The sequence below is a fragment of the Solanum verrucosum genome, unplaced genomic scaffold (genome assembly GCF_900185275.1).
Source record: "Solanum verrucosum unplaced genomic scaffold, falcon-dt-bn FXZP01000278.1, whole genome shotgun sequence".
Taxonomy (NCBI): domain Eukaryota; kingdom Viridiplantae; phylum Streptophyta; class Magnoliopsida; order Solanales; family Solanaceae; genus Solanum; species Solanum verrucosum.
Genome location: NW_026020332.1, coordinates 2,204,596 through 2,230,386, shown reverse-complemented (window position 1 = coordinate 2,230,386; position 25,791 = coordinate 2,204,596). Strand labels below are relative to the sequence as shown.

The 25,791-nt window shown below is 35.4% G+C and overlaps 3 protein-coding genes and 1 pseudogene across 3 annotated transcripts; 1 reads left to right on the top strand and 3 right to left on the bottom strand.

Moving 5' to 3' along the window:
- Nucleotides 1–692: 692 nt before the first annotated feature.
- On the bottom strand, nucleotides 693–8,753 carry LOC125836376 (berberine bridge enzyme-like 28). The gene is made up of 4 exons (XM_049515552.1): nucleotides 8,746–8,753; nucleotides 7,811–8,552; nucleotides 4,502–4,521; nucleotides 693–1,329 (listed from the first exon to the last, which is right to left on the bottom strand). Exons 1-4 carry the CDS (start codon nucleotides 8,751–8,753, stop codon nucleotides 693–695), a joined length of 1,407 nt encoding a protein of 468 aa, XP_049371509.1.
- Nucleotides 8,754–9,242: 489 nt separating this feature from the next.
- LOC125836761 (berberine bridge enzyme-like 28) lies at nucleotides 9,243–10,906 on the top strand. Its single transcript, XM_049515963.1, has 2 exons — nucleotides 9,243–10,533; nucleotides 10,596–10,906. Exons 1-2 carry the CDS (start codon nucleotides 9,243–9,245, stop codon nucleotides 10,904–10,906), a joined length of 1,602 nt encoding a protein of 533 aa, XP_049371920.1.
- Nucleotides 10,907–14,819: 3,913 nt separating this feature from the next.
- LOC125836742 (berberine bridge enzyme-like 28) lies at nucleotides 14,820–16,438 on the bottom strand (annotated as a pseudogene).
- A 3,997-nt stretch (nucleotides 16,439–20,435) lies between these two features.
- On the bottom strand, nucleotides 20,436–21,923 carry LOC125836375 (berberine bridge enzyme-like 24). Its single transcript, XM_049515551.1, has 2 exons — nucleotides 21,771–21,923; nucleotides 20,436–21,071 (listed from the first exon to the last, which is right to left on the bottom strand). Exons 1-2 carry the CDS (start codon nucleotides 21,921–21,923, stop codon nucleotides 20,436–20,438), a joined length of 789 nt encoding a protein of 262 aa, XP_049371508.1.
- Between the last annotated feature and the right edge of the window lie 3,868 nt (nucleotides 21,924–25,791).

Genomic DNA, 25,791 nt, shown 5'->3' with positions numbered 1-25,791 from the left:
AGAGAGTTGCTCAGATGGTAAGCACCCCTCACTTCCAACCCGAATGTTGCTAGTTCGAGTCACCAAAGGAGCAAAAGGGATGGAGGCTAAAAAAACCATCGTCATGCAACTCGAAATGTGGATATAATCGAATATCAATGCGGTTACACCCCATAAATGGAACCCGCAGGTGCATGATCCGAATTTCTGAAGATCCATGGAAAAATCGTCCTAAGTTAGTTGTCATATGTCTAAGAAATCCCCTTTTCATCAAGGATGTGTATATATTATCAATAATATTTTCTACTAGCTTACCAAACAAAAACTAAAAAAAAGAAGAAGTAAATAGCTACTAATTAATTATTTTTTAAGAAAACATTTTTCAGTTATCTCAATTTAGTGGGACAGGTTTTCATAGTCTTGCAACATATGACAAACAACAGAGGCAATGAATGATTGTATTTTGCACCTAATCTATTTGGTGTCAACAAAATATGAACTTTCGTTGTTTTTTTTTATTATTCCGTTTTAAATTTGAATGTTTGAAAATTATAAGAAAAATACTATAACTTGGCAGAAGTTAATAGATGAAACTATCATGCACTATTTTTTCTGGATATATCATGCCTCCATTTAATACATAAAAGCCTTATTTTTTGAAACCGGTAATATAATGGCTTCGCAATAAACTGCATAAATTACTACTAATCAAATTAAGATAATAGAGGAGGAATACTTTGTTCATTCCTAAAGAAATTTGTTGGATCAATTTTTGTCTTAACTTTCACCAATCTGTCAAAGTTGTTCTTGAAATATTTCACTCCCCAAACTCTTGCTTGTTCATAGCTTGTGTTTCTTTTATTGTTCACTCCTAAATCAAGATCTCTATAGTTGAAATAAGCAGCTCTTGGAGATTTTGACACATACTTAGCCATGTATCGATAAAGTTTTCGATACCAAGCTATGTTTCTTTTAGAATTTTCAATATTCCCCCAATTCACACCATAATGTATCATAAATATATTTCCGGCTCTATGAGGGAAAGGAGTTTCAGATTCTGGTTTCTCACTCAACTTTCCTCCCCAAGGACTAAATTCTAACATGGCGTTCGAGTTTTTGATTGATGATAATTGGTTGAGTAGTTTCCATATACCTTCAAGACCATTTATAAAAATTGGGTGTTGGACGTAGTCTGATTTCCCTTTGAAGAATCCTACATTATAAGTTGAGCTATTCCAATGTAGTAGCACATCAGGTGATGTGCCCCTAGGGAGACTGTTAAAGAAGAGTATCGATTCGATCCAACTCATTTCAATGCAATCTTTCTTCACTAACCCTAGTTCCGGGAACCTATCTTGCATTTCATGGAGGAGATCTGTCACGCCCCGAGCCTACACCCTGGGCGGGACCGGCACCTGGAGACCATTGTTGGCCCCAGGCGAACCCTTGGCCTGGCTTTCTTAACTCAGCGGAAGCCTAACTCAACAGAATAACTCAATGTCATGCAAAGACATAAACAACTTAACTAATAAAACTATGGCCCAAAGGGCAACTCGAGTCTCAAAATAGAATATTTACACATATATACATGTACATGGATGAGAGACTCAAAACTAACTGACTGACTGTCTGACTGTCTATTGAAGCCTCTAATATACTGAGATGGATGTGGGGACAGACCCCGCAACATCCTAATAGAACAAAACTAAGTACACAAAATAATTGAGTCCTCCGGAATGCAAGGAGGCTCACCACAGACTCTGGAGTGTTCAGCTGGATCAACGACGCGCAAGATGCTGATCCGGGGTACCTGTATCTGCATAATAAGACGATGCAGGCCAACTGGCATCAGTACATGGAATGTACGAATATGTGAGCTGGAAAAGCTGAACCACAACTTAAGCTTGAAAGGAGAACAGGAGATCACTTACCTTGACTCTGAACAACTCATAAAAATAACTGGACTCAAAGTAAAGCAATAAGACGCAAGCCATACATAATAATCTTGTAAAAGAATGTAAACAACTTAGATCGTTAAGGATAAAATGATAACAAACTCAACTTTTCTTTTATAAACATAATACAGCTTTTGTGGGAGGTTCTTTAACCGACAACCACCACTACGAGCCTTAGTGATGATACAACGTTTTACCTCACGTTGCCAAAGGACCATCCTATACCTTGCCATCGATATAGGACCTTACTTTTGCTTAGTGGATCCACTAGCCTAATCTTACGTGATCATCTAAAAAGAATGATACGACAAGTCCCATGTTGGCGCATGGTTCTTATGGAGAGTTGAGTTAATATGAACTCGTGTCCCCAATTCGGTGCTCAATACTACTCCCAAAAATACTTTGGCTCATGCTTTTAAAATAACTTCTCTCTTTGATTGAGATAATTACTCAAAACTTTAGCCCAAAGGCTCCTTGGGGAAAGAAAACATGATTCCCTTCTTATTCAAATATAATAGCATTTACAACCTCCTTTGGGAATACTTAGTTCCCTAATAGCTTTTTTTTTTTTTAGAGAACTCAACTTTAAACTCACGACTTAGCTTGAAACTGAGACTCTTACTCGACTTGAAACTTCACTTGACTTGGAACTATCTTTCCTTGAATCGGAATTATGAATTCAAGGTGTTCGATCACATGTTATGGAAGGATTCTTGAACGCTTAGACACATTTTGGAACGTCGAAAACAACTATAAAACATAGGTGAATTACTTTGGAACATGCATGAGAAAGTGAGAAAAGAAGAGGGGAAACTTGGCTGAGACTTCAGATTTCTGGTGACACAGATGGGACTTACGGACGCCATCGACGGACCGTAGATGGACTTACGGTCCGTACTGCAGGTCCGTCGATTGCGTCAGAGATTTTCCCCAGAATTCATTTAAGAAAATGACTAAGTGTTGACCTACGGTCCTGACTTACGGTCCGTAGGTCAGGCCACGGACCGTAGGTCGTGACCGTAGATCGATGCCCCAAAAACCAACTTCTGTTCCGATTGACGGTTGACCAGTACGGACCGTCGATCGATTTACGGTCCGTAGGTCAGTCCCGTAGATGGGGATCGACAGCCCAGAAATTTCTGCAAATCGATGGTGGATCAACCTTTAAAGGGTCATAGCTCTTAGAATCACAATCCCCTCAACATACAATAGGTTTCAACTTAATGCACAACCCAATCAAGCCTCACAACGAACAATAACTTCAACAACCTCAACAACAATATCAACAACAACTAACAACTTCGACACTTCAACAACAATTCCCAATCTTTTCTCAAAGCATAGAATAAACTTGGTATGTGTGAGGGAAAGGATCAACCCACACAAAAAACTCACATACCTTGATAGGGATCACCCCCGACGAAAATCCATAATGGTCTTGACAAATCTCCTCTTTCTTCTCTTCTTCTTCTTCTCCTTCTTCTCTTCTTCAATCTCAAGAACCCTAACTCTTTCTCTTTCAAAAATGGGACAAAAATGATCCAAAGATCATCCTAATACAAAAATATGAGCTCAAAAGAATTGGCTAGGGAAAAGACTAAAATGCCCTTAATGATTCCCGGACGGATTTCCTTGTCAATTGCCCAACTTTCAAAGGTCATAACTCCCTCATACGAACTCGGAATCGAGCAAACTTGGTGGCGTTGGAAAGGTCGTTCCACGAACTTTGCAACCATAACTGGAATTCCACCTAACTCATCCTGAGCTAGAATTTATGTCTGTTCAAAGTTGGCCAAAATTTCACATTTTCCATACTTAGCCAAAATTTCCAAAAATGAAAATTTCCAATTCTAAGCCTCTTCAATTATTTCATATTGCCGGATGTTACAATATCTCCCCCTTGGGAACATTCGTCCTCGAATGAGGTTGCTCTTACAAAACTAGGGTGTAACATCTAACTCAAACACTCAACAAGCAATTATGCAAACAACTACAACAACTACAACAACAACGACAACATGCCCATTATATTTTTAAGAGCACTAAGAAGGAAATTAATACCTTAATCCGCATTCCCTCCGGATTCAAAAAGATGCGGATATCTCTTCTTCATGTCCTCTTCGGCTTCCCAAGTGGCTTCCTCAACAAACTGGTTCCTCCAAAGGACCTTGACTGACGCCACATCTGTCGTTCTCAACCTACGAACTTGGCGATCTAAAATCTGAACCGGCACTTCCTCATAAGATAAGTTATCCTTGATCTTAACACTTTCAGTCGGTAAGATCAATGAAGGATCACCTATGCACTTTTTCAACATAGAGATGTGAAATACCGGATGAACCGCTGCTAGCTCTTGTGATAACTCCAACTCATAAGCAACATTGCCAATCCTCTTGGCTATGTGGTAAGGTCCAATATACCGGGGACTGAGTTTCCCCTTCTTACCGAACCTCATAACACCTTTCATGGGTGAAACCTTCAAATATACCCAATCGTCTACTTCAAACTCTAATGCCCTTCTCCTAACATCAGTGTAGGATTTCTGACGACTCTGTGTCGTCTTCAACCTCTCTTGAATCACTTTCACCTTCTCCATAGCTTGGTGAACTAAATCTGGTCCTATCAACTGTGCTTCACCAACTTCAAACCATCCAATAGGAGATCTACATCTTCTCCCATAAAGAGCTTCATATGGAGCCATCTGGATGCTAGAGTGATAACTGTTGTTGTAGGCAAATTCAATTAGAGGTAGGTGATCATCCCAACTACCTTTGAAATCGATCACACAAGCCCTCAACATATCCTCTAAGGTCTGAATAGTGTGTTCTGCTTGCCCATCAGTCTGAGGATGAAAGGCAGTACTTAAGTTCACTTTCGAACCCAAGCCTTTCTGAAAGGATTTCCAGAACTGTGCAGTAAACTGTGCACCTCTATCTGAAATAATGGAGATTGGGACTCCATGAAGTCTCACTATCTCTTGAACATACAACTTGGCATAATCTTCTGCTGTATTGGTAGTCTTTACCGGTAGAAAATGAGCTGACTTTGTCATTCGGTCGACAATTACCCAAATAGAATCATGTTGTCTACGAGATCTTGGCAACCCTGTGATGAAATCCATATTGATCATCTCCCACTTCCACTCTGGAAGTTCTATCCTCTGAGCCAAACCACCGGGCCTTTGGTGTTCAACTTTCACTTGTTGGCAATTTGGACACTTAGCAACAAACTCAGCAATGCCCTTCTTCATGCCATTCCACCAATAAACTTCTCGCAAATCGCGATACATCTTGGTGGAACCTGGATGAACGGAATATCTGGAGCTATGAGCTTCCTCCATAATCTTCTCTTTGAGTCCATCTACCATAGGTACACACAATCTACCTTGATATCTCAATGCACCATCTCCCCCTTGTTCAAAAGCTAATACTCTTTGCTTTTGAACATTTGCCTTCAACTCAAGCAAAATGGGATCTTGATCTTGCTTCTCTTTCACTTCTGACGTTAATGATGACTCGGCCCTGCTCGTCACCGTTATTCCTCCTTCTGCGGAATCTGTAAACCTGACTCCCAGGCATGCCAGTCTGTGCACATCTTTTGCTAACTCCCTCTTTCCTTCTTCAATATGGGCGGTGCTACCCATAGACAACCTGCTCAAAGAATCAGCAACAACATTAGCCTTACCTGGGTGGTAAAGAATACTCAGGTCATAATCCTTGAGTAACTCTAACCACCTCCTCTGTCTGAGATTAAGCTCTCTCTGAGTAAGCACATATTGAAGGCTCTTGTGATCAGTGAATATGTCGACATGCACACCATACAAGTAATGACGCCATATCTTTAAAGCAAATACTACAGCAGCTAGCTCTAAGTCATGGGTTGGGTAGTTCCTCTCATGAACCTTCAACTGTCTGGAGGCATAAGCTATAACTTTGCCATTCTGCATTAAGACACAACCCAAACCAACTCTAGATGCATCACAATACACCACAAAACCTTGAGTACCTTCTGGTAGCGTCAAAACTGGAGCAGTAATCAATCTCTTTTTCAATTCCTGAAAGCTTTTCTCACAAGCTTCAGACCATTGAAATTTCACTGCCTTCTGAGTCAACTTCGTCAAAGGAGATGAAATAGTCGAGAACCCTTCAACAAACCTTCTATAATAGCCAGCTAATCCCAAGAAACTCCTAATTTCAGTTGGAGATGTGGGTCTTGGCCAATTCTGCACTGCCTCAATTTTCCGAGTATCAACTTTAATTTCATCACCGGACACAATGTGGCCTAGGAACGCCACAGATTTAAGCCAAAACTCACACTTAGAGAACTTGGCATACAACTCCTTGTCTTTCAAAGTCTGAAGGACTGTTCTGAGATGACTAGCATGATCTTCTTCATTCCTTGAATAAACTAGTATATCATCAATAAAGACAATAACAAACATATCTAAATAAGGTTTGAAGACTCTATTCATCAAATCCATGAAAGTTGCCGGCGCATTGGTCAAACCAAAGGACATGATCAAAAACTCATAATGACCATACCTGGTTCTAAAAGCTGTCTTTGGGATATCACATTCCCTTACCCTTAACTGATGATAGCCTGATCGGAGGTCAATCTTTGAAAAATAAGTGGCACCCTGAAGCTGATCAAAAAGATCATCAATCCTCGGAAGAGGGTACTTGTTCTTGATGGTAACTTTATTCAACTGGCGGTAATCTATACACATCCTAAGGGAACCATCTTTCTTTCTCACAAACAAAACCGGAGCACCCCAAGGTGAGACACTCGGTCGAATGAAACCCTTTTCTAGGAGATCTTTCAACTGCTCTTTCAACTCTTTCAACTCTGCTGGTGCCATTCTATAAGGCGGAATAGAGATAGGAAGAGTATCTGGAATGAGATCTATGCCGAAATCTATTTCTCTCTCGGGAGGAATTCCGGGTAGATCATCAGGAAAAACTTCTGGAAACTCTCTTACTATAGGAACTGACTGAAAATAAGGTATCTCAACACTAGAGTCATGAACTCGGACTAAGTGATAGATACAACCCTTTGAAACTAACTTTCTTGCCTTAAGGTACGAAATAAAACGACCCTTAGGCACTGCTGAACTGCTACTCCACTCTATGACTGGCTCATTCGAAAACTGAAACTTGACTACTCGAGTTCTACAATCTATCGATGCATAACAAGCATGAAGCCAATCCATACCTAGAATGACATCAAAATCTACCATGTCTAACTCAAACAAATCAATCATGGTGCTCTTGTGATTGATAGAAACAGGGCAATCACGATAAACTCTTTCCGCTAGAATAGACTCCCCAACAGGTGTAGAAACACAAAAGGGTTCACAAATTCTTTCAGGAAGAACCTCAAACTGATTTGCAACATAAGGAGTTACAAACGATAAACTTGCTCCTGGGTCTAGCAAAGCATACACATCAAAAACAAAGACTTTGATCATACCAGTGACAACATTCGGAGAGTTCTCTTGCTCATGGCGACTGGTGATAGCGTAAAGGCGATTTGCTCCTCCACCGGTACTAGAAGTAGCTCCTCTAGGTGCCATCCTGTCTGGGGGAGCAACTGATGAAGATTGGGTCCTACTACCCAAACTTCCACTACCTTGATTATTCTTAGGGCACTCCTTCACGAAGTGACCCTCTTGCCCACACTTAAAACATCCCGTCTGGCCATCACGACATTTGCCCGGGTGGGTTCTACCACACCTAGCGCATGTAGGAAACAAACTAGAATTTATGGCTGTTCAAAGTTGGCCAAAATTTCACATTTTCCATACTTAGCCAAAATTTCCAAAAATGAAAATTTCCAATTCTAAGCCTCTTCAATTATTTCATATTGCCGGATGTTACAAGATCATCGACTCCTCCAATGAACATTGTAAAGAAAAAGGCGTGGATAGTCTTTTTCCCATGGCTGAGTTGAGATTCAGTATTCCACAAGAAGATCCTGAGGAGGAGATTGTCATCAACTTTGTCCGCGATATGTTGCCATTTGTAAATTAGTTGAGTTGCATTTTGTTCCAACGTTCGTGTGACTTTGAATACTGTTATCTTTTCTGGAATATCAAGTAATTTCACTTTCCATGAGATAATGAGACCAAAACTAGTCCCTCCCCCTCCTCTAATAGCCCAAAAGTGATCCTCACCCATTGATTCTCGATCCTGAATTTGTCCGCTAGCATCGATTAATTTTGCATCAATGATGTTATCAGCAGCAGTACCAAATTTTCGTGACATCATGCTATAGCCTCCACCACTTAAGTGTCCACCAACACCAACACAAGGGCAAACCCCAGCAATAAAGGCCAGTTTTTTACTTTTTTGAGCGATTCTATAATAAACTTCCCCTAGGGTCGCCCCAGCTTGAATCCAAGCAGTCCTTTTCTCGGTATCAATGGATATTGATCTTAGGTTTCTAAGATCAATTACGACAAAGGGGTTCTCAGAAATGTATGAAAGTCCCTCATAGTCATGTCCACCGCTTCGAATTCTGATTTGTAGGTCATGTACCTTGGAGCAATGTATAGCTGCCTGGATTTGTGATGCATTCGTAGGTGTGAAAATAATTGATGGTTTGAAGTCAGAGGTTATCCTTGGGTTTTGTGAAAAAAAAAGAGTTATAAATGGTTGAATATGATGAGTTCTTATGAGTGTGGATGACTTGTGATAATAAGGTTGAGTTGATAATTTTGTGAGAAAGACATTCAACAAAGTTATCATGAGTTTTGTTAGCCCATGATGATGAAATTAGGCAAATTGAGAGAAAGAGAAAGACTGTTAAGTACTTGCTCATAATTGATTATTTTATTTGTTGTTGAAAATTTTGATGATGAAGAAAATGAAAATTAACAACTTGTATTTATAGGGAGAAATTAAAGAAGCTTAGTTTATATTAATTAATTCTAAAAGATTTTCTTTAATTTGTTGTCACAATCAAATTAAAAGATGCACATGCTTCCTCATGTTTAACATGGATTATTCGTTTCATATTTTGTGATACAACTTAGAATGAGTATGATAATAGTATAAGAAATTCAAAGATAAAATTTCTTTGGACTTAGTGACACAAAGTAATTTTCAAGAGCAAATAGAATGTGACTACAGACACAAAAACTGGGTAGGAAACAAAAAAATAATTAATAATTATGACCCTAAAATAAAAATAAGAATAAAAACAAATAATCCACGTTAGCCATGAGGAATCCCCTGCATCTTCCATGTGAATTATGACTAAGTTAAAACTATAAATCGAAGTTGTTAGTTTCCATTTAGTCCAACAATTATGACTAAGTTAACAATCTTTGTTTTTCTCTCAATTTGGTTTTCATCATCATATTCATGGGCCAACAAAACTCATATTGATGACTTCCTTCAATGCCTTTCTCAAAAAATTACAAACTCAAACTCATCACAAGTCATCCACACTCCTGAAAACTCATCATATTCCACCCTTTTTAACTCTTTTTTTTCAGATAATCAAAGGATAACCTCCAACTACAAACCATCAATTATTTTCACTCCTATCAAAGAATCTCAAATCAAGGCAGCTATACATTGCTCCAAGATACATGACCTACAAATTAGAATTCGAATTGGTGGACATGACCATGAGGGACTTTCATACACTTCGGAGACCCCTTTTTTCATAATTGATCTTAGGAACCTAAGATCAATATCCATTGATACCCAAAAAAAGACTGCTTGGGTTCAAACTGGCGCGACCATAGGGGAACTTTACTATAGAATTGCCCAAAAAAGTAAAAAATTGGCCTTTCCTGCTGGGGTTTGCCCCAATGTTGGTGTTGGTGGACACTTTAGTGGTGGAGGCTATGGTATGTTGGCACGGAAATTCGGTACTGCTGCTGATAGCATCATTGATGCAAAATTAATTGATGCTAACGAACAAATCCTGGATCGAAAATCAATGGGTGAGGATCACTTTTGGGCTATTAGAGGAGGTGGAGGGACTAGTTTTGGTATCATTACCTCATGGAAAGTGAAATTACATGATATTCCAGAAAAGGTAACTGTATTCAACGTGACACGAACGTTGGAACAAAATGCAACTCAACTAGTCTACAAATGGCAGCATATTGCAGACAAAGTTGATGACAATCTCCTCCTGAGGCTCTTCCTGAGGAGCAATATTTCATCTCCATTCAAGCGTGGACAAAAGAGTATCAATGCCATATTCTTTACAATGTTTGTCGGAGGAGTAGATGAACTGCTCCACGAAATGAAAAAGAGCTTCCCAGAATTAGAACTAATGAAAGAAGATTGCATTGAGATGAGTTGGATTGAATCTATAATCTACTTCTATATCGGTTTCCCTAAGGGCACATCACCTGATGTGTTACTAAATTGGAATACCACAACTAAAAAACAGTTGTATTTTAAAGGGAAATCAGACTATGTCCAACACCCAATTTCTATAAATGGTCTTAAAGGTATATGGAAACTATACAACAAATTGGGCGAAAATGCTGGCGTTGAATTACAGTTTAGTCCCTATGGGGGAAAGTTGAGTGAGATATTAGAATCTGAAACACCTTTCCCTCATAGAGCTGGAAATATATTCTTTTTTTTTTTTAATTTTTTTTTTTTTTTTTTTTTTTTGTTCGTTTTTTTTTTTTTTTTTTCATGATCGAGTATGCAGCTTTTTGGATGAAAATGGAAAATTCTAAGAGAAGCTTAGATTGGAGTCGAACACTTTATAGATACATGGCTAAGTATGTGTCAAAATCTCCTAGAGCAGCTTATTTCAACTATAGAGATCTTGATATAGGAGTGAACAATATTAATGGAAACACAAGCTATGAACAAGCAAGAATTTGGGGAGTGAAATATTTCAAGAACAACTTTGATAGATTGGTGAAAATCAAGACAAAAATTGATCCAACAAATATCTTTAGGAATGAACAAAGTATTCCTCCTCTATTATCTTAAGCTTAACTTGTTCTTGAGTGTGTGTGACTATTAATTGTCGCTTAGCTTTTTGGCTTTGCCTATCAGTTTGAGTGACTATATATTATCTTGAGAAAACTAAATGACTTTTGTTCACTTTACTCCTATGGATTAGTCCTTATGATATTTTAATATATCATGTCACTACAATAAAAATATTTTTTAGCGGCAATAAATATACACATTAACAAAGAGTGTTAAAGTCAATATCGGCATTAGTTAAATGTCATTGGATCCAATGTCGCTATAGGTTTTAGGGACATTCACAAAGAATGCTAATTGCTGCTAAAAATACATATTTAATGGCAATTAAGCTATTGACATTAATTAATTGCTGCTAATCATTATTTATGTTGTAGTGTGTTAAAAGTTAGTAATATGTATTTCAGTTCTTGACTTCCGTATCATTTTATGAATTTTAGTACTATGATATAGGGAAAAATTAATTAACTTTATCAAAAAGATAATAATCTATTAACAGTGCAAAGGACTTCTGTTCATTGTGAAACTAAAACATTAATGAATCTGACGGAGTGTTGTAAATCTGGGGGTTGATCAGAGATCATTGAAAATTCAGTCATACTCTTAGTAAATTTATCGATTTTATTATTGAATTGTTAATTGTGTTCTGCTTACATGAAACAAAACAAGATTGATTATTGTTACCATTTCTGAAAAGGGCATTTTTTCATTATATTTTTTTATTAATATAAACATTTGTGGTTAATTGTAATTATTGATTGAGCTAGCAAATCACTCCCTACTATATTATATTACAGAGATCACAAGTGACGTCGATATATAAGGCTTTCTCTAGCTAGAATGCACGAGTTGACAAATTCTTGGTTAGCCGGAATTGCTTTGCGCGGGCAAGAAATTATTTATTTGATATCATCCTTTTCTTTTAAACTCTTGCTTCATTAGTCATTTCTCTAAAAAAAATTGTTTCGTTAAAAATATGCTTAAAATTAATGATCTTATAATTATAACTATTGGTTTTTTTTCGTAGACAATAATTACACTATTCAACTATAAAATTTAGATTGTAGCCATTTGAATATATATTTTTTGTGACAAAATTTCATTGTGGCTAAATTGTAGGTTAAATAAAGACAATAATACAATTGTCTCTAATTGTTTGAACTATTAGTGACAAAAACAAATGTCACAATAGAATACAATTTTTTGTGGCTAAGGTATACAATATAATTAACTACAAATTAGAGTTTGTCTCTAATGTAAAAATATTTTTTTGAGAATGAGTTTTTTGTATCCAAAATTTAACTAATTTTAGGACAAAAAATGATTTGTCGCAAATGTATCAATATAATTTTTGCGATAAAAATTTTTTGTATCCAAAATTTAACTAATTTTAGGATAAAAAATGATTCCTCACTAATGTATCAATATATTTTTTGCGACAAAAAAATTTCATATTCAAAATTTAACTAATTTTAGGACAAAAATGATTTGTCACTAACGTCTCAATATATTTTTTGTGACAAAAAATTTCATATCCAAAATTTAACTGAAGTTAAGACCAAAAAAAGTGTTTTATCACTAAATGGGAACATCATTAGTGAAAAAATAATGTGTTAGTGATAACTATAAATTCGTGACTAATAGTACTCAATATATGGTGTCAAACCATTTTTTGGTGGGAAACTTCAGTGGACAAAACTTTGTTACGAATGTCCACGTTTCGTCACTAAAAGTATGTGTCTCATATATTTAGGCACGAAATATAATTTTTGTCACTAAAAGTGAACAATTAATGCCGAATATCGTAGCTAATAATTTTGTAGCTATATATCACATTTGTTGTAATGGTTTGTTCTTCTTTAAGAACACATGAACAACATAAACAAATCCCAAATTTTCAATATCTTCAATTCTTCACGAAATCATCTCAAATTTCGGCTACATTTTTAATTTTTTTAGTAAACTAAAATTCTAAAATCATTTGTAGAGTTTAAAAAATTCATCCGTATTAAAAAATATTTCAAAAAAATGAAAATCAGTCCCAAAATTTCAAAAATTTGCTTTAGTTCATGTTTTTGAAGTTGTTTTTTGACATTAGATCTTTGTTACCTAGTGTTTTTCGAGTGTATGTTCAAAATTTCAAATGATTTGAAGTTGTGGAGAAAAATCTACAATTAAAGATTAATGTTGAAGTTTTGAAACTTTGAAGAAATTTCAAGTGGATCTTGTTGAGTTAGGTTGAATCCGCGATAAAAAAATATTGAGTTTTGGTATCTAGCTCGGAAGGAAACTACTCTTGAAATTTGAGGTGATTTCGTGAAGAATCAAAGAAGTTTGAAATTTGGGAATTGTTAATGTTGTTTATGTGTTCTTGGTGTTCTTAAGGAAGAAAAAGCAAAAAAAGTACATTTGATCCAAAAACTTCAATTGAAAAGTGTTAAACCTTGTTTGGGGTGTAAAAAGTGGTTTGCAAAATCAGAGTTAAAAAATGGCATGGATGAGCCTTTTCTTTAACAACAATGGCATAGATGAGCCAAACTTTTAACGGATGGTATAAATGAGTCTTTTCTGAAAATTAGATGGCATATTTGAGACTTTTCCTAATTAATAATACCGAATAACTTGTTTCCAACCAAACAATCCATTTTTTAAATAATATGCCATACCCATGGCAAACGTGGATTATTTGTTTTTATTTTTATTTTAGGGTCATAACACGAGTATTATTATTTATATCATTGATAAGGTAAAACTAATTAGACAAGATATTTTTCCTTTGATATAGTTGCATAGTCAAATAGATAGAATATCTACTACAACGGATATTATCACTTAAACTGTGTCGCTCTTAATAAATAAATTTGTGTAGAAAACTAAACATTTCCACTTCATTTTTATCTAGGTAGTGTTCGGTATCCACATTGGAGTCTGAATAAATTTAAATTTGCATTGGGAAATCCCACATTCGAAGGTAAAGCACTCTCTAACAGAGACGATTTCATACCTAAAGAAACCCGATGTTAAACTAGACCTTAATAAGAAATTTAAATTTTCTATAATATATGAACATTGATGGGGTTTTGTATCAAACTTCCTATATGTATATTGTCTCAAAAATATGATTGACCAAATCCACTTTGACTTTTAGATGATAAATATGGATAATAGATGCTATCAGATGGAAAATATGATGATAAATCTCTACAAATATTGTACATATCTCCATAGGTATAAAATGAGAAGGTATAATAATATTGAAGACTTGAAATTTTTCAAGACATTGAGTAAATTACAAAGTCTACTCTCCTACAATGAATTTAAAACGTCTAAATTCTTATAATTGTGACGAGTAAAGATTTCAAAAGGTTGTTTAAGTATGTAAAATTATTAAATAAAATCATTGAATTTAGTTTTGTATCAATAAGACACTTATTAACTTATGACCGTCTTCTTACAAAATATGTCACGCTCCGAATCTACATTTTGGACAGAATCAACACCCGATTTGATTGTTGACCCGAGTATCTTAGTCAATTTATTCCTACTCGGACCGAAGCGGAAATAGCGGAGGTTATTGCCATTCTTGCTTCTCCTCTTCTTCTTCTATGTAAGGACAAGGCGGAACTTTTTCTCTTCGTAGGGGTAGGAAAAAGAAAGAGTTGCAAAATATATAAAATGAAATAACTAATACCTACATAATTCTAATTAACCAGTTACCAAACGATCGACGAGTGTTGCGTTAGTTTTTATTAACTCATACTGATGTACAAGTCCGCGAATTCTAACATGAAGAACATTTAATATATAGAAAATTTATATTACATGAAAAAAGTTCATAAATCAAACAATATTTATCTTACACAATCTTTGAATGCTACATTTAATTTTTAGTACTATATAATATATAAATTAACTACCATATATTATGACCTAAAGATAATAGAGGAGGAATACTTTGTTCATTCCTAAAGAAATTTGTTGGATCAAACTTAGTCTTCACTTGTACTAATCTATCAAAGTTGTTCTTGAAGTATTTCTCCCCCCAAATTTTTGCTTGTTCATAGCTTGTGTTTCCATTAATATTGTTCACTCCTAAATCAAGATCTCTAAAATTGAAATAAGTTGCTCTAGGAGATTTTGAGACATACTTAGCCATGTATCCATAAAGTTTTCGACACCAAGCTATATTTCTTTGAGAATCTTCAAAGTTTCCCCAATACACCGCATAATCGATCATGAATATATTTCCAGCTCTATGAGGGAAAGGAATTTCAGATTCTGAGATGTCACTCAACTTTCCTCCATAGGGACTAAATTCTAATTCAGCCCCCGAGTTTTCGACTGCTAATTGGTTGAGTAGTTTCCACATACCTTCAAGACCATTTACAGAAATTGGTTGTTGGACATAATCTAATTTCCCTTTGAAGTATCCTCTTTGATTAATTGTGGTATTCCAATTTAGCAACACATCAAGTGATGTGCCCCTAGGGAAACCGGCAAAGAAGAGTATCGATTTGATCCAAGTCATCTCAATGCAATCTTCCTTCACTAACCCTAGTTCCGGGAACCTATCTTCCATTTCGTGGAGGAGGTCATCAACTCCTCCAACGAACATTGTAGTGAAAGAGGCGTAGATAGCCCTTTGCTCACCCCCGAATGGAAATTCACTATTTCTCAGGAAGATCCTGAGGAGGAGATTGTCATCAACTTTGTTTGTGATATGTTGCCATTTGTAAACAAGTTGAGTTGCATTTTGATATAACGTTCGTGGCACATTGAACACGGTCACCTTTTCAGGAATATCGAGTAATTTCACCTTCCATGATATAATAAGACCAAAGCTAGTCCCTCCACCTCCTCTAATAGCCCAAAAGTGATCCTCACCCATTGATTCTCGATCCTGAATTTGTCCATTAGCATCGATTAATTTTGCATCAATGATGTTATCAGCAGCAGTACCAAATTTTCGTGACATCATGCTAAAGCCTCCACCACTTAAGTGTCCACCAACACCAACAGTAGGGCAAGCCCCAGCAACAAAGGCCAATTTATTACTTTTTTCTGCGATTCTATAGTAAACTTCCCCTAGGGTCGCGCCAGCTTGAATCCAAGCAGTCTTGTTTTCAGTGTCAATGAAGATTAATCTTAGGTTTCTAAGATCAATTAGGACAAATGGGGTCTCGGAAATATATGAAAGTCCCTCATAGTCATGTCCACCGCTTCGAATTCTAATTTGTAGGTCATGTAACTTGGAGCAATGTATAGCTACCTGGATTTGAGAGATTCCTTTATAGGAGTGAAAATAATTGATGGTTTGAAGTTGGAAGTTATCCTTAGGTTACGATCTGAAAAGGAGTTATAAATGGTGGAATATGATGAGTTTTTAGGAGTGTGGATGACTTGTGATGAGTTTGAGTTCATAATTTTGTGAGAAAGACATTCAAGAAAGTCATCAATATGAGTTTTGTAGGCCCGTGAATAGGATGATGTAAAGCAAATTGAGAGTACGAGAAAGATTGTTAACTTAGTCATACTTGATTATTTGTTGTTGCAAATTTTGATGTGGAGAAAATGGAAACTAACAACTTCGATTTATAGTATTAGTTTTTTTTTTTGGGGGGGGTGGGGGGTGATGGATTAAAGAAGCTTAATTAGTTACAAAGGCTAAGGCCACGTGGTATAGAATATTGAGTATTAGTTTAAAAAAAGTAAAGTAAACTCTCCTTGACTCCTTGAGTGTTGCGTTAAGTATTATTAAATCATACTGATGTACAAGTCACGAATTCTAATATGAAGAACATTTAATATATAGAAAATTTATTATTTTTATATTTTGTTCGTACTTAGCATTATTGGTATAATTATTCATATCATTGATAACGATCAATAAAACAAATTAGAGAAAATCTTTCTCCAATTTTTAAATCTTACATATCTTATCTTCTAGAATTGATTATCAATATATTATATATAATATATATGTCGCCTTAAATAAAGAAATTTGTGTAGAAAACTTCAACATTTCCTCTGCATTATTGGAACATAAAGATTAAACAAATACTCTAGTCATTAAACGTTACCATCATGAGTTGTGGTGCAGTGATGGGACTGTGCCATCCTTATTTGAAGGTCTCGGGTTCGAAACTTGAGTTTGGAGAAAATTATGTTGGGAGCATTATAGGTCAAACTAGACCTTAATAAGAAATTGTAATTTCTTAAATTTATGAAAATTGACGGGGTTTTGTGTCAAACTTCCTATATGTATATTGTCCAAAAATTATCATTGACCAAATCCACTTTGACCTTTAGATGATACATATGGATAAAGATGCTAATAATTTTCTTAGACGCTATCGGATGGAAAAATATTATGATAAATTTCTATATATCCGCGGAAATAAAATGACGGTAAAATTAGAAATTTTACTAAGGATATTTAAAACTTTAGCATATATTTCTAAAAAGTTGATTTTGATTTTGATTTATAAATAAGTATTATTTTTTATATGCACAATTTAATTTTTTGACAAAAGGTGTTTGAGTAACCATCGCTAGGACAATATAGCTATGCCACTTGGATATAAAATGAGAACATATAGTAATATTGAAGACTTGTAATTGTGGTCCAAGAAACTGCGCAAATTACAAAAGGCCTACTCTCATCCTTTGAAGTAATTGTGATTAGTAAATATATCGAAAGCTTACTTAAGTATATGAAATTATTTCGGAAAACTAAACAAAATGTCTATTGGATCAAGATTACCTAACTTCTTCTTCTTCCTTCTACTTCACTTTTCTTCTTCAATACTCAAGACACTAATTGTGATTGTTGTTGCTAGGGAAAATTATGCATATAAGCAAACATATAATAGTTAATTATTTAACATAACTATAGTTTGCCTTATTTACAATTTGCGGTCTACTTTTAGCTATATTTACGCAGCTCAACATTTTAGTTTTGTATAATTCACACGTTTGTATAATTCAGATTTTGTATAATATAATTTGTATAACTTTTGTATAATTCGTAATTTGTATAACTGTCTACACTTCTGATGTTTGTAATTGTATAAATTCGTTATTTCGAATTTATACAAAATTGAAATATACAAATGTACCCGCGAATTATACAAACCTACGAATTTATACAAATCCGCGAATTATACAAATGAGATAGCTTAAATTGTAGCTACAACCCATAAATATGCAAACTATAACTATGGAGCATAATTGAGTTTATTATAGTGGCTATTTGCAAAAGTTCCTCTTGTTGTTACTGCTTCTGCTATTGGTATAACAACCGGTACATCATAGGTTAGCCCAACCCAGTCCTCTCGTATTAGGGTTGGCTCCTTGCAGTTCTCCCTTTAACACCAAAAATTACTTCATCCATAAATCTTTTTTTCATTTCAAAATAGTGATACGCTCTAAAAAAGTAAAGGAGAAGCTTCCATTCTAGAAAATCTTCTCTCAAAAAGAGAGAGACCTAAAATTACAAAGGAAGGTATTCGGTTAAAAAAAGATACGATAGTCAGAACAGCTTCAGTCCAAAATTGACTAAGGACAGAAGCAAGCTACAAGCCTCTTCTTCTTCTTCTTACTTTTTTCGTTGCTTTCCTTCTTCATCCTCTTATTCTTCCGTACTCAGACATTAATTTTAAAATTTGATGTGCCGCAAATATGAGTTATTTCGGATGAATAATATATTAAAAGACTTTAAACATTGAGAGGAGTTTATATATAAATTTTGAGACTATCTAGAGGAGATTTGAGTTCGTTGGGATTATATATATAAAAAAAAAAAATTGCAATGTATACTTTATTGTATCAACAATGTATATAAATGTATATACATCTCTAACACATAATTTTAAATCATCTATACACGATTATACATTATTTATTCAATTTTAAAAAAAAAAAATCCCCATGTCTAGGGTGTTATATATCGGAATATGCATACAAGAGGGGGGCTTGGCCATACCTCCGAACATAACACAAGGATACAAAGTTATCCTTCAAAAAAAGGACAGATGAAGCTATCTTAGACCGTCCAACCCTCACAAAAAGAACCATATATCTGGCTAACTAACAAAAAAAATTGCCTTGTCATATTTGAGCCTTATAGAAGGCATTTGGTTCTTGTCAAGTTGGAATGCCCCCTAGACCCCATCAGAAGTTGTTGATAGGTGTCATAATAGGCCTCATTCTGATTGCTCGCGGCTAATTTAGCAAGATGGTTTGCAACCGTATTGACCTCCCTGAAATAGTGTTCTACCTTGACATTAGCAAGTTTCTTCAGATGTTGAACCTCTTCAATGATCCTTAATAGTTTATAATTATAGCATTTGTTCTCGTTGATCATTTGGACAAGAGATAATGAATCCACTTCAAGGGTAAAGTCTCTATAATTCAAAATTGTACATCTGCTCAAACCATATTTAGCTGCCAATAATGCCTCCGCTTCCAAATTACTGTCACATTGTATAGGTGAAGAGAAGGCCATCACAAATTCACCTTTGTCGTCTCTTAACACCCCTCTTATATATACCAGCTTTAACAGTAGGAGAAGTGAAACTCCCATCAGTGTTAAGCTTCAATAGACCCAAATTTGGAAAGTTCTCCAGCTGCAAACAATAGTTCTCATAGGGAATGGTTTGAGACTCTTAGGTTTTTGTGGACAACATTAGTGGTATTTTGAGTCCACCATTGATTGATCAGGTGTCTGATTGTGCCTTGGTGGTAAGATCCCAAAAAACTTGATCTTGGTTGCCAATGGTAATGGTCAATATGCATGTGTTGCATCATTTCATTGGACAATAAATTGCTTAGCTTATTAACATTCCAAGGACCATCAGAAATGAAGTTGTTAACCAAGGTGCTAACACTTTATCTTTCATCAGGATATATAGTAACTTGCAAGAGGACCTTTTCCACTCCAATTATCCCACCAGAAGCTACTCACTCCATCCTGAATTAATTTGCCAAATATAATCATGTGCTTTTCCGCGCTGCTCCTTACTTGAGTCATCATCTTCCACAAATGTGATCAATTACCAGAAGCCCACTTTTTAGTAGTACAGTGAGCTCTAACACAATATTTATGTTTCAAAAAGGTACGTAACCATACATACATGCATGTTGATACATTACATATACAACCATTATAAAATATATAATTTTTGTTACTTGTACATATTTATAAGTAACCCAAATTATTTAGTAAAGTCACTGAATTTAGTGTGTATCAATAAAATCATTTAAACATATGACTCTTCTCTTATAAAATCACTCTACATGATTTGTATCAATGGTTAAAAGGAGCATTTTTAGAAACAAAAAAAAAAAAGTTGTTTCATTCGTACACAATATTTTTACATAATCTTTGGAACGCATCGTGGCAACATTTATTTTTCAGTACTATAGTAGTACATATACACGTAAAAGAAATATCTAAAAAGCCTTATTTGTAGACAAGTACCGGAGATGGCTTTGATTTGTATAGTGCATAAATTAATTACCACTAAGCTTAAGATAATAGAGGGGGAATACTTTGTTCATTTCTAAAGAAATTTGTTGGATCAATTTTTGTCTTCACTTTCACCAATCTATCAAAGTTGTTCTTGAAATATTTCACTCCCCAAATTCTTGCTTGTTCATAGCTTGTGTTTCCAATAATATTGTTCACTCCTAAATCAAGATCTCTATAGTTGAAATAAGCAACTCTTGGAGATTTTGACACATACTTAGCCATGTATCGATAAAGTTTTCGATTCCAAGCTATGTTTCTCTTAGAATTTTCCATTTTCACCCAAAATACTGCATACTCGATCATGAATATATTTCCAGCTCTATGAGGGAAAGGAGTTTCAGATTCTGAGATTTCACTCAACTTTCCTCCATAAGGACTAAACTGTAATTCAACACCCGAATTTTCGCCTAATTGATTGTATAGTTTCCATATACCTTCAAGACCATTTATAGAAATTGGGTGTTGGACATAGTCTGATTTCCCTTTGAAATAGTACTCTTGATTAGTTGTGCTATTCCAATCTTGTAACACATCAAGTGATGTGCCCCTAGGGAAACCCGCAAAGAAGAGTATAGATTCGATCCAACTCATCTCAATGCAATCTTCTTTCACTAACCCTAGTTTTGGGAAGCTCTTTTGCATTTTGTGGAGGAGTTCATCTACTCCTCCAACAAACATTGTAGTGAAAAAGGCGTGGACAGTCCTTTGTCCACGCCTGAATGGAGATTGAATGTTGCTCCTCAGGAAGATCCTAAGGAGGAGATTGTCATCAACTTTGTCCGCGATATGTTGCCATTTGTAGACTAATTGAGTTACATTTTGTTCCAACCTTCGTGTCACATTGAACACGGTCACCTTTTCAGGAATGTCGACTAATTTCACCTTCCATGAGATAATGAGACCAAAACTAGTCCCTCCACCTCCTCTAATAGCCCAAAAGTGATCCTCACCCATTGATTCTCGATCCTTGATTCGTCCATTAGCATCGATCAATTTTGCATCAATGATGTTATCAGCAGCAGTACCGAACTTTCGTGACATCATGCCATACCCTCCACCACTAAAGTGTCCACCAACACCAACTGTTGGGCAAACCCCAGCAACTACGGCCAAATTTTTACTTTTTTGAGCGATTCTATAGTAAACTTCCCCTAGGGTCGCGCCAGCTTAAATCCAAACAGTCTTTTTTTGGGTATCAATGGATATTGATCTTAGGTTCCTAAGATCAATTATGAAAAAGGGTGTCTCCGAAATGTGTTTAAGACCCTCATGGTCATGTCCACCACTTCGAATTCTGATTTGTAGGTTATGTATCTTGGAGCAATGTATAGCTGCCTGGATTTGAGATTCGTTGGTAGGAGTGAAAATAATTGATGGTTTGAAGTCGGAGGTTCTCCTTAGGTTATCTGAAAAGGAGTTCAAAATGGTGGAATATGATGAGTTTTTAGGAGTGTGGATGACTTGTGATATTGAGTTTGAGTTCATAATTTTGTGAGTAAGACATTCAAGAAAGTCATCATGAGTTTTGTTGGCCCATGATGATGAAAGGCAAATTAAGAGAAAGAGAAGGATTATTAACTTGTTGAAACTAGTCATAATTGATTATTTGTTGTTGCAAAGTTTGATAATGGAGAAAATAGAAACTAACAACTTCTACTTATAGTTTTAGCTAGGGGGAAATTAAAGAAGCATGATTAGTTTCAAATCCTAATACCTCTAATTTATTGGAGACAAATACAAATGAAACTTCCAAGCACCAAAAGGATTAGTCAATTGTGATGTTTATTCATATAAAAGATCTTCCTCATGCCTAACGTGGGTTATTTGTTTTTCTTTTTATCTTATGGTCATAACATGCGTATAATTATTTATATATCATTGATAACGATCGATAAAACTAATTAGAGAAAAAAAATTCTCCTATTTTGAATTTTACATATCTTCTAGATTTGATTATAATAGCCTACTTTCATATAATTGTATAGTCGAATAGATAAGATTATCTACTATAATGGATATTATCAATGTATTATAAAGAAATTTGTGTAGAAAACTTAACATTTCCTCTGCATTATTGGAACATAAAGTTTAAACAAATATTCTAGTCATTAACGTACACGTTTGTCCGACTTGATTTTTTAAATGTCAAACTATACCTTAATAAGAAATTATAATTTTTCTATATTTATGAAAATTGATGGGGTTTTGTGTCAAACTTCCTATATGTCTATTATCCCAAAAATATCATTTACCAAATCCACTTTGACCTTTAGATGATAAATATGGATAAAGATGTTAATACGAAAATATCAAGATAAATTTCTACATATATAATATATTGTACATATATCTCCACGGGTATAAAATGAGAAGGTATAATAATATTGACGACTTGTAATTGTGGTCCATGACACTGCATAAATTATAATACGTTGAACTCAAAATGTCTAAATTTTTGTAATTGTGATGAGTAAATATAGGGTGGTCAAAAATGACCCCAAACATAGGTTATAACTTGCCTAATCTGTCCAGAATTTTAAGGGTTGGGTTCAATCTCAACACATTCAAGCTTAACCCATTTTAAGAGAATCCTCAATTGAGCCCAATTCAATCTTCAATTTCAACCCGTTTTAAAATTCTTTACTAAGATATGTTCCTATATTAAAGATATGAATTATTATCTATTTAACATCTTTTAGGATTTATCTATCCATTTGTTACTTTTTAAAAAAAAAAATCTTGAGCGGAAATTCGAATTGTGATTATAAAAGTTAAATATCAATATATTAAAATTATTGAGATTAATCGGGTCAAATTGGGCGGGTCAAGACCCAACCCATTTTTTAGCCCATTTGAACCCAACCCATTTGAGCCCAAAGTAAATTTGGGCGGGTCAAGACCCAACCCGATTTCTATCTCAACCCATTTTAATATCTCCAATTTCAACCCAACTTGCCCATTTGACACCCCTAAGTAAATATCTCAAAAGGTTATAACTCAAGTATGTAAAATTATTAAACAAAGTCATTAAATTTGGTTTTGTATCGATAAAATCACTCAACTTATGACTTTCCTCTTACAAAATCTGTCACGCCCCAAGCCTACATTCTCGACGGGATCGACACCTAATTCGATTGTTGACCCGAGCATATCCATACATAACATGAAACATTGAGAGCATACATCTAGACATGAGCGGAAAATATGATTTAAGAGCATTTGTGAAAAATTGTCACGACCCAGACCGTCGTGATTGGCACACACACTAACCCTACAGTCCAAGCAACTAAACCAAAAACTAAAGCATTTAAGTTATGAAAGTAAGTTAAATAGCTAAAGACTGAAGTTCTCATAAACTTCCAAACGATCTAACAACTAAACAATGCGGAAAAACACCTAGAACCTGAAAGTCAATGTACCAAAACATCTAAAGTTCAACAAGTCTAAACAAGAAGGGATACTACACTAAACTAATGACTAATTACTAATTAGAAAGTCTAAGTCCGAAATGTGGACATAGACGGAAAGAGAACTCATGGATGTCACGCCCCGAGCTACGCCCGAGACGCGGACACGGGACCTAGGACCACAAGTGATCCCAAGTTAACCCTGCTGGCATGACCATGAGCATACTAAATATAATCTGAATAATATAAACTGTGCGGAAGCTAAATCATAAATAAACTGAAGGATGGGGAATACCCATATACTATAACTGAGATATATGAAATATGAGAGTTTAATACAAAAGAAATATCAAACTAAAAACACTAAGCTGAATCTAACTATGTCTGAAATAAGCCTCTAAACTGACTAGAAATGTTGGGACAGGCCCCAGCTAAGTCTAGCAAAACTGAAACTAAAGGACTAAAATACTGAAAAAAAACTCATGACTATTGTCCTCGGAGAATGAGGACTCACCACTGATTTCTGCTGAACTGGAGATCGAGAACCGATCTAAGCGTGATCTGGATGCTGAGAACCTGAACCTACATCACGAGAAGATGTAGCGCACGTATGCGTCAGTACTTGAAGGGTACTGAGCATGCAGGATGGAGTAAAGCTGAAATAACATATAACTGAACAAAGCATACTGAGCAATGATATAATCTGAACATGATATAGATACTGAAATACTGAATATTGAGCTAACTGAATGCAATGACCAAGTTTATAACATGCTGAGACTGAATACTGACTGTACTGAAATATGGTCAATGCAATAGAGTCTGACTGAACTGTGGGAGCTACTAATAACCGACATAAAACCACATGAGCTAAATGTGGAGTCCGATGTATACGCCCCATCGAGAGGACCCAATATACCCTGCCAGAGGTATAAAGGCATGCTGGCGTGATCACTAAACTGATGTTGCCCACAGAGGGGACTTACACCTACGTGGCTCGTAGTTCTGGGACTATATGGGTACGCTGAAACCCTAGTCCAACTCGGTATTATGCTACTCCCAATGAATTAACTGGTTAACTGGTTATGACTGAATTTCTGTAAATACTGGATAGCTCGAAACTGAACATGCAAACTGAGAATGCAACAATTAATCTGATAATGATGCATTCATAAACTGAGGCATGTAAAACTGAATACTGAAATATCTGACCTAGCATGTGTAATTCAAGAACTAAAGAAATACATAGCTAGGGTTCTGAAATTCATGCGATAAACTGAGCAATAACATGATAATCTGATTTGGAACATTTAAATAACTAATTCATGATGATCTGTTAAAATTCTAGAAACCCTAGATTTGTTCATAAGCATGGAATCAAGAATCTGACTGAATTTTAGGGACCTAATGGGCGAAAGGAACCCACTAGTGAAATCCCACATACCTGGTGACGAATTCCACGGAGAAATATTTCGATTTTGGGGCTGGAACAGAAGAAACCTTGCTGCGTTCTTGAACTAGGGTTCTTGACTTCTTTTCTCCTTTTAGCGTTCTAATTCTTCTAAGTTTGATTAATGATTTGACTTAGGTAAGTTCTAGTTATGTTTCTAAGCTTAAACTAATTAAAATCTCATGATTTAGGGTCTAAACGACGTATCTTAGGGGTTAAACGAAATAGGAAAAGACCAAAAGACCCCTGAATTAACTGTTGTCGGAGTGATCTACGGATTGGACCTACGGGCCGTAGGTCAATCTACGGTTCGTAGATTGCGTCCGTAAGTCAAGCCTGTTCGACAGGCCTTCACTAAAACGGGCATAACTTTTTACTCGAAGGTCGGAATTTAGCAAACTCGGTGGCGTTGGAAAGATAATTCAATTATCTATCTAACCATAGGTCATACAACACATAATTCGTTTTGTGCTAAGAGTTATGATCATCTGAAGTT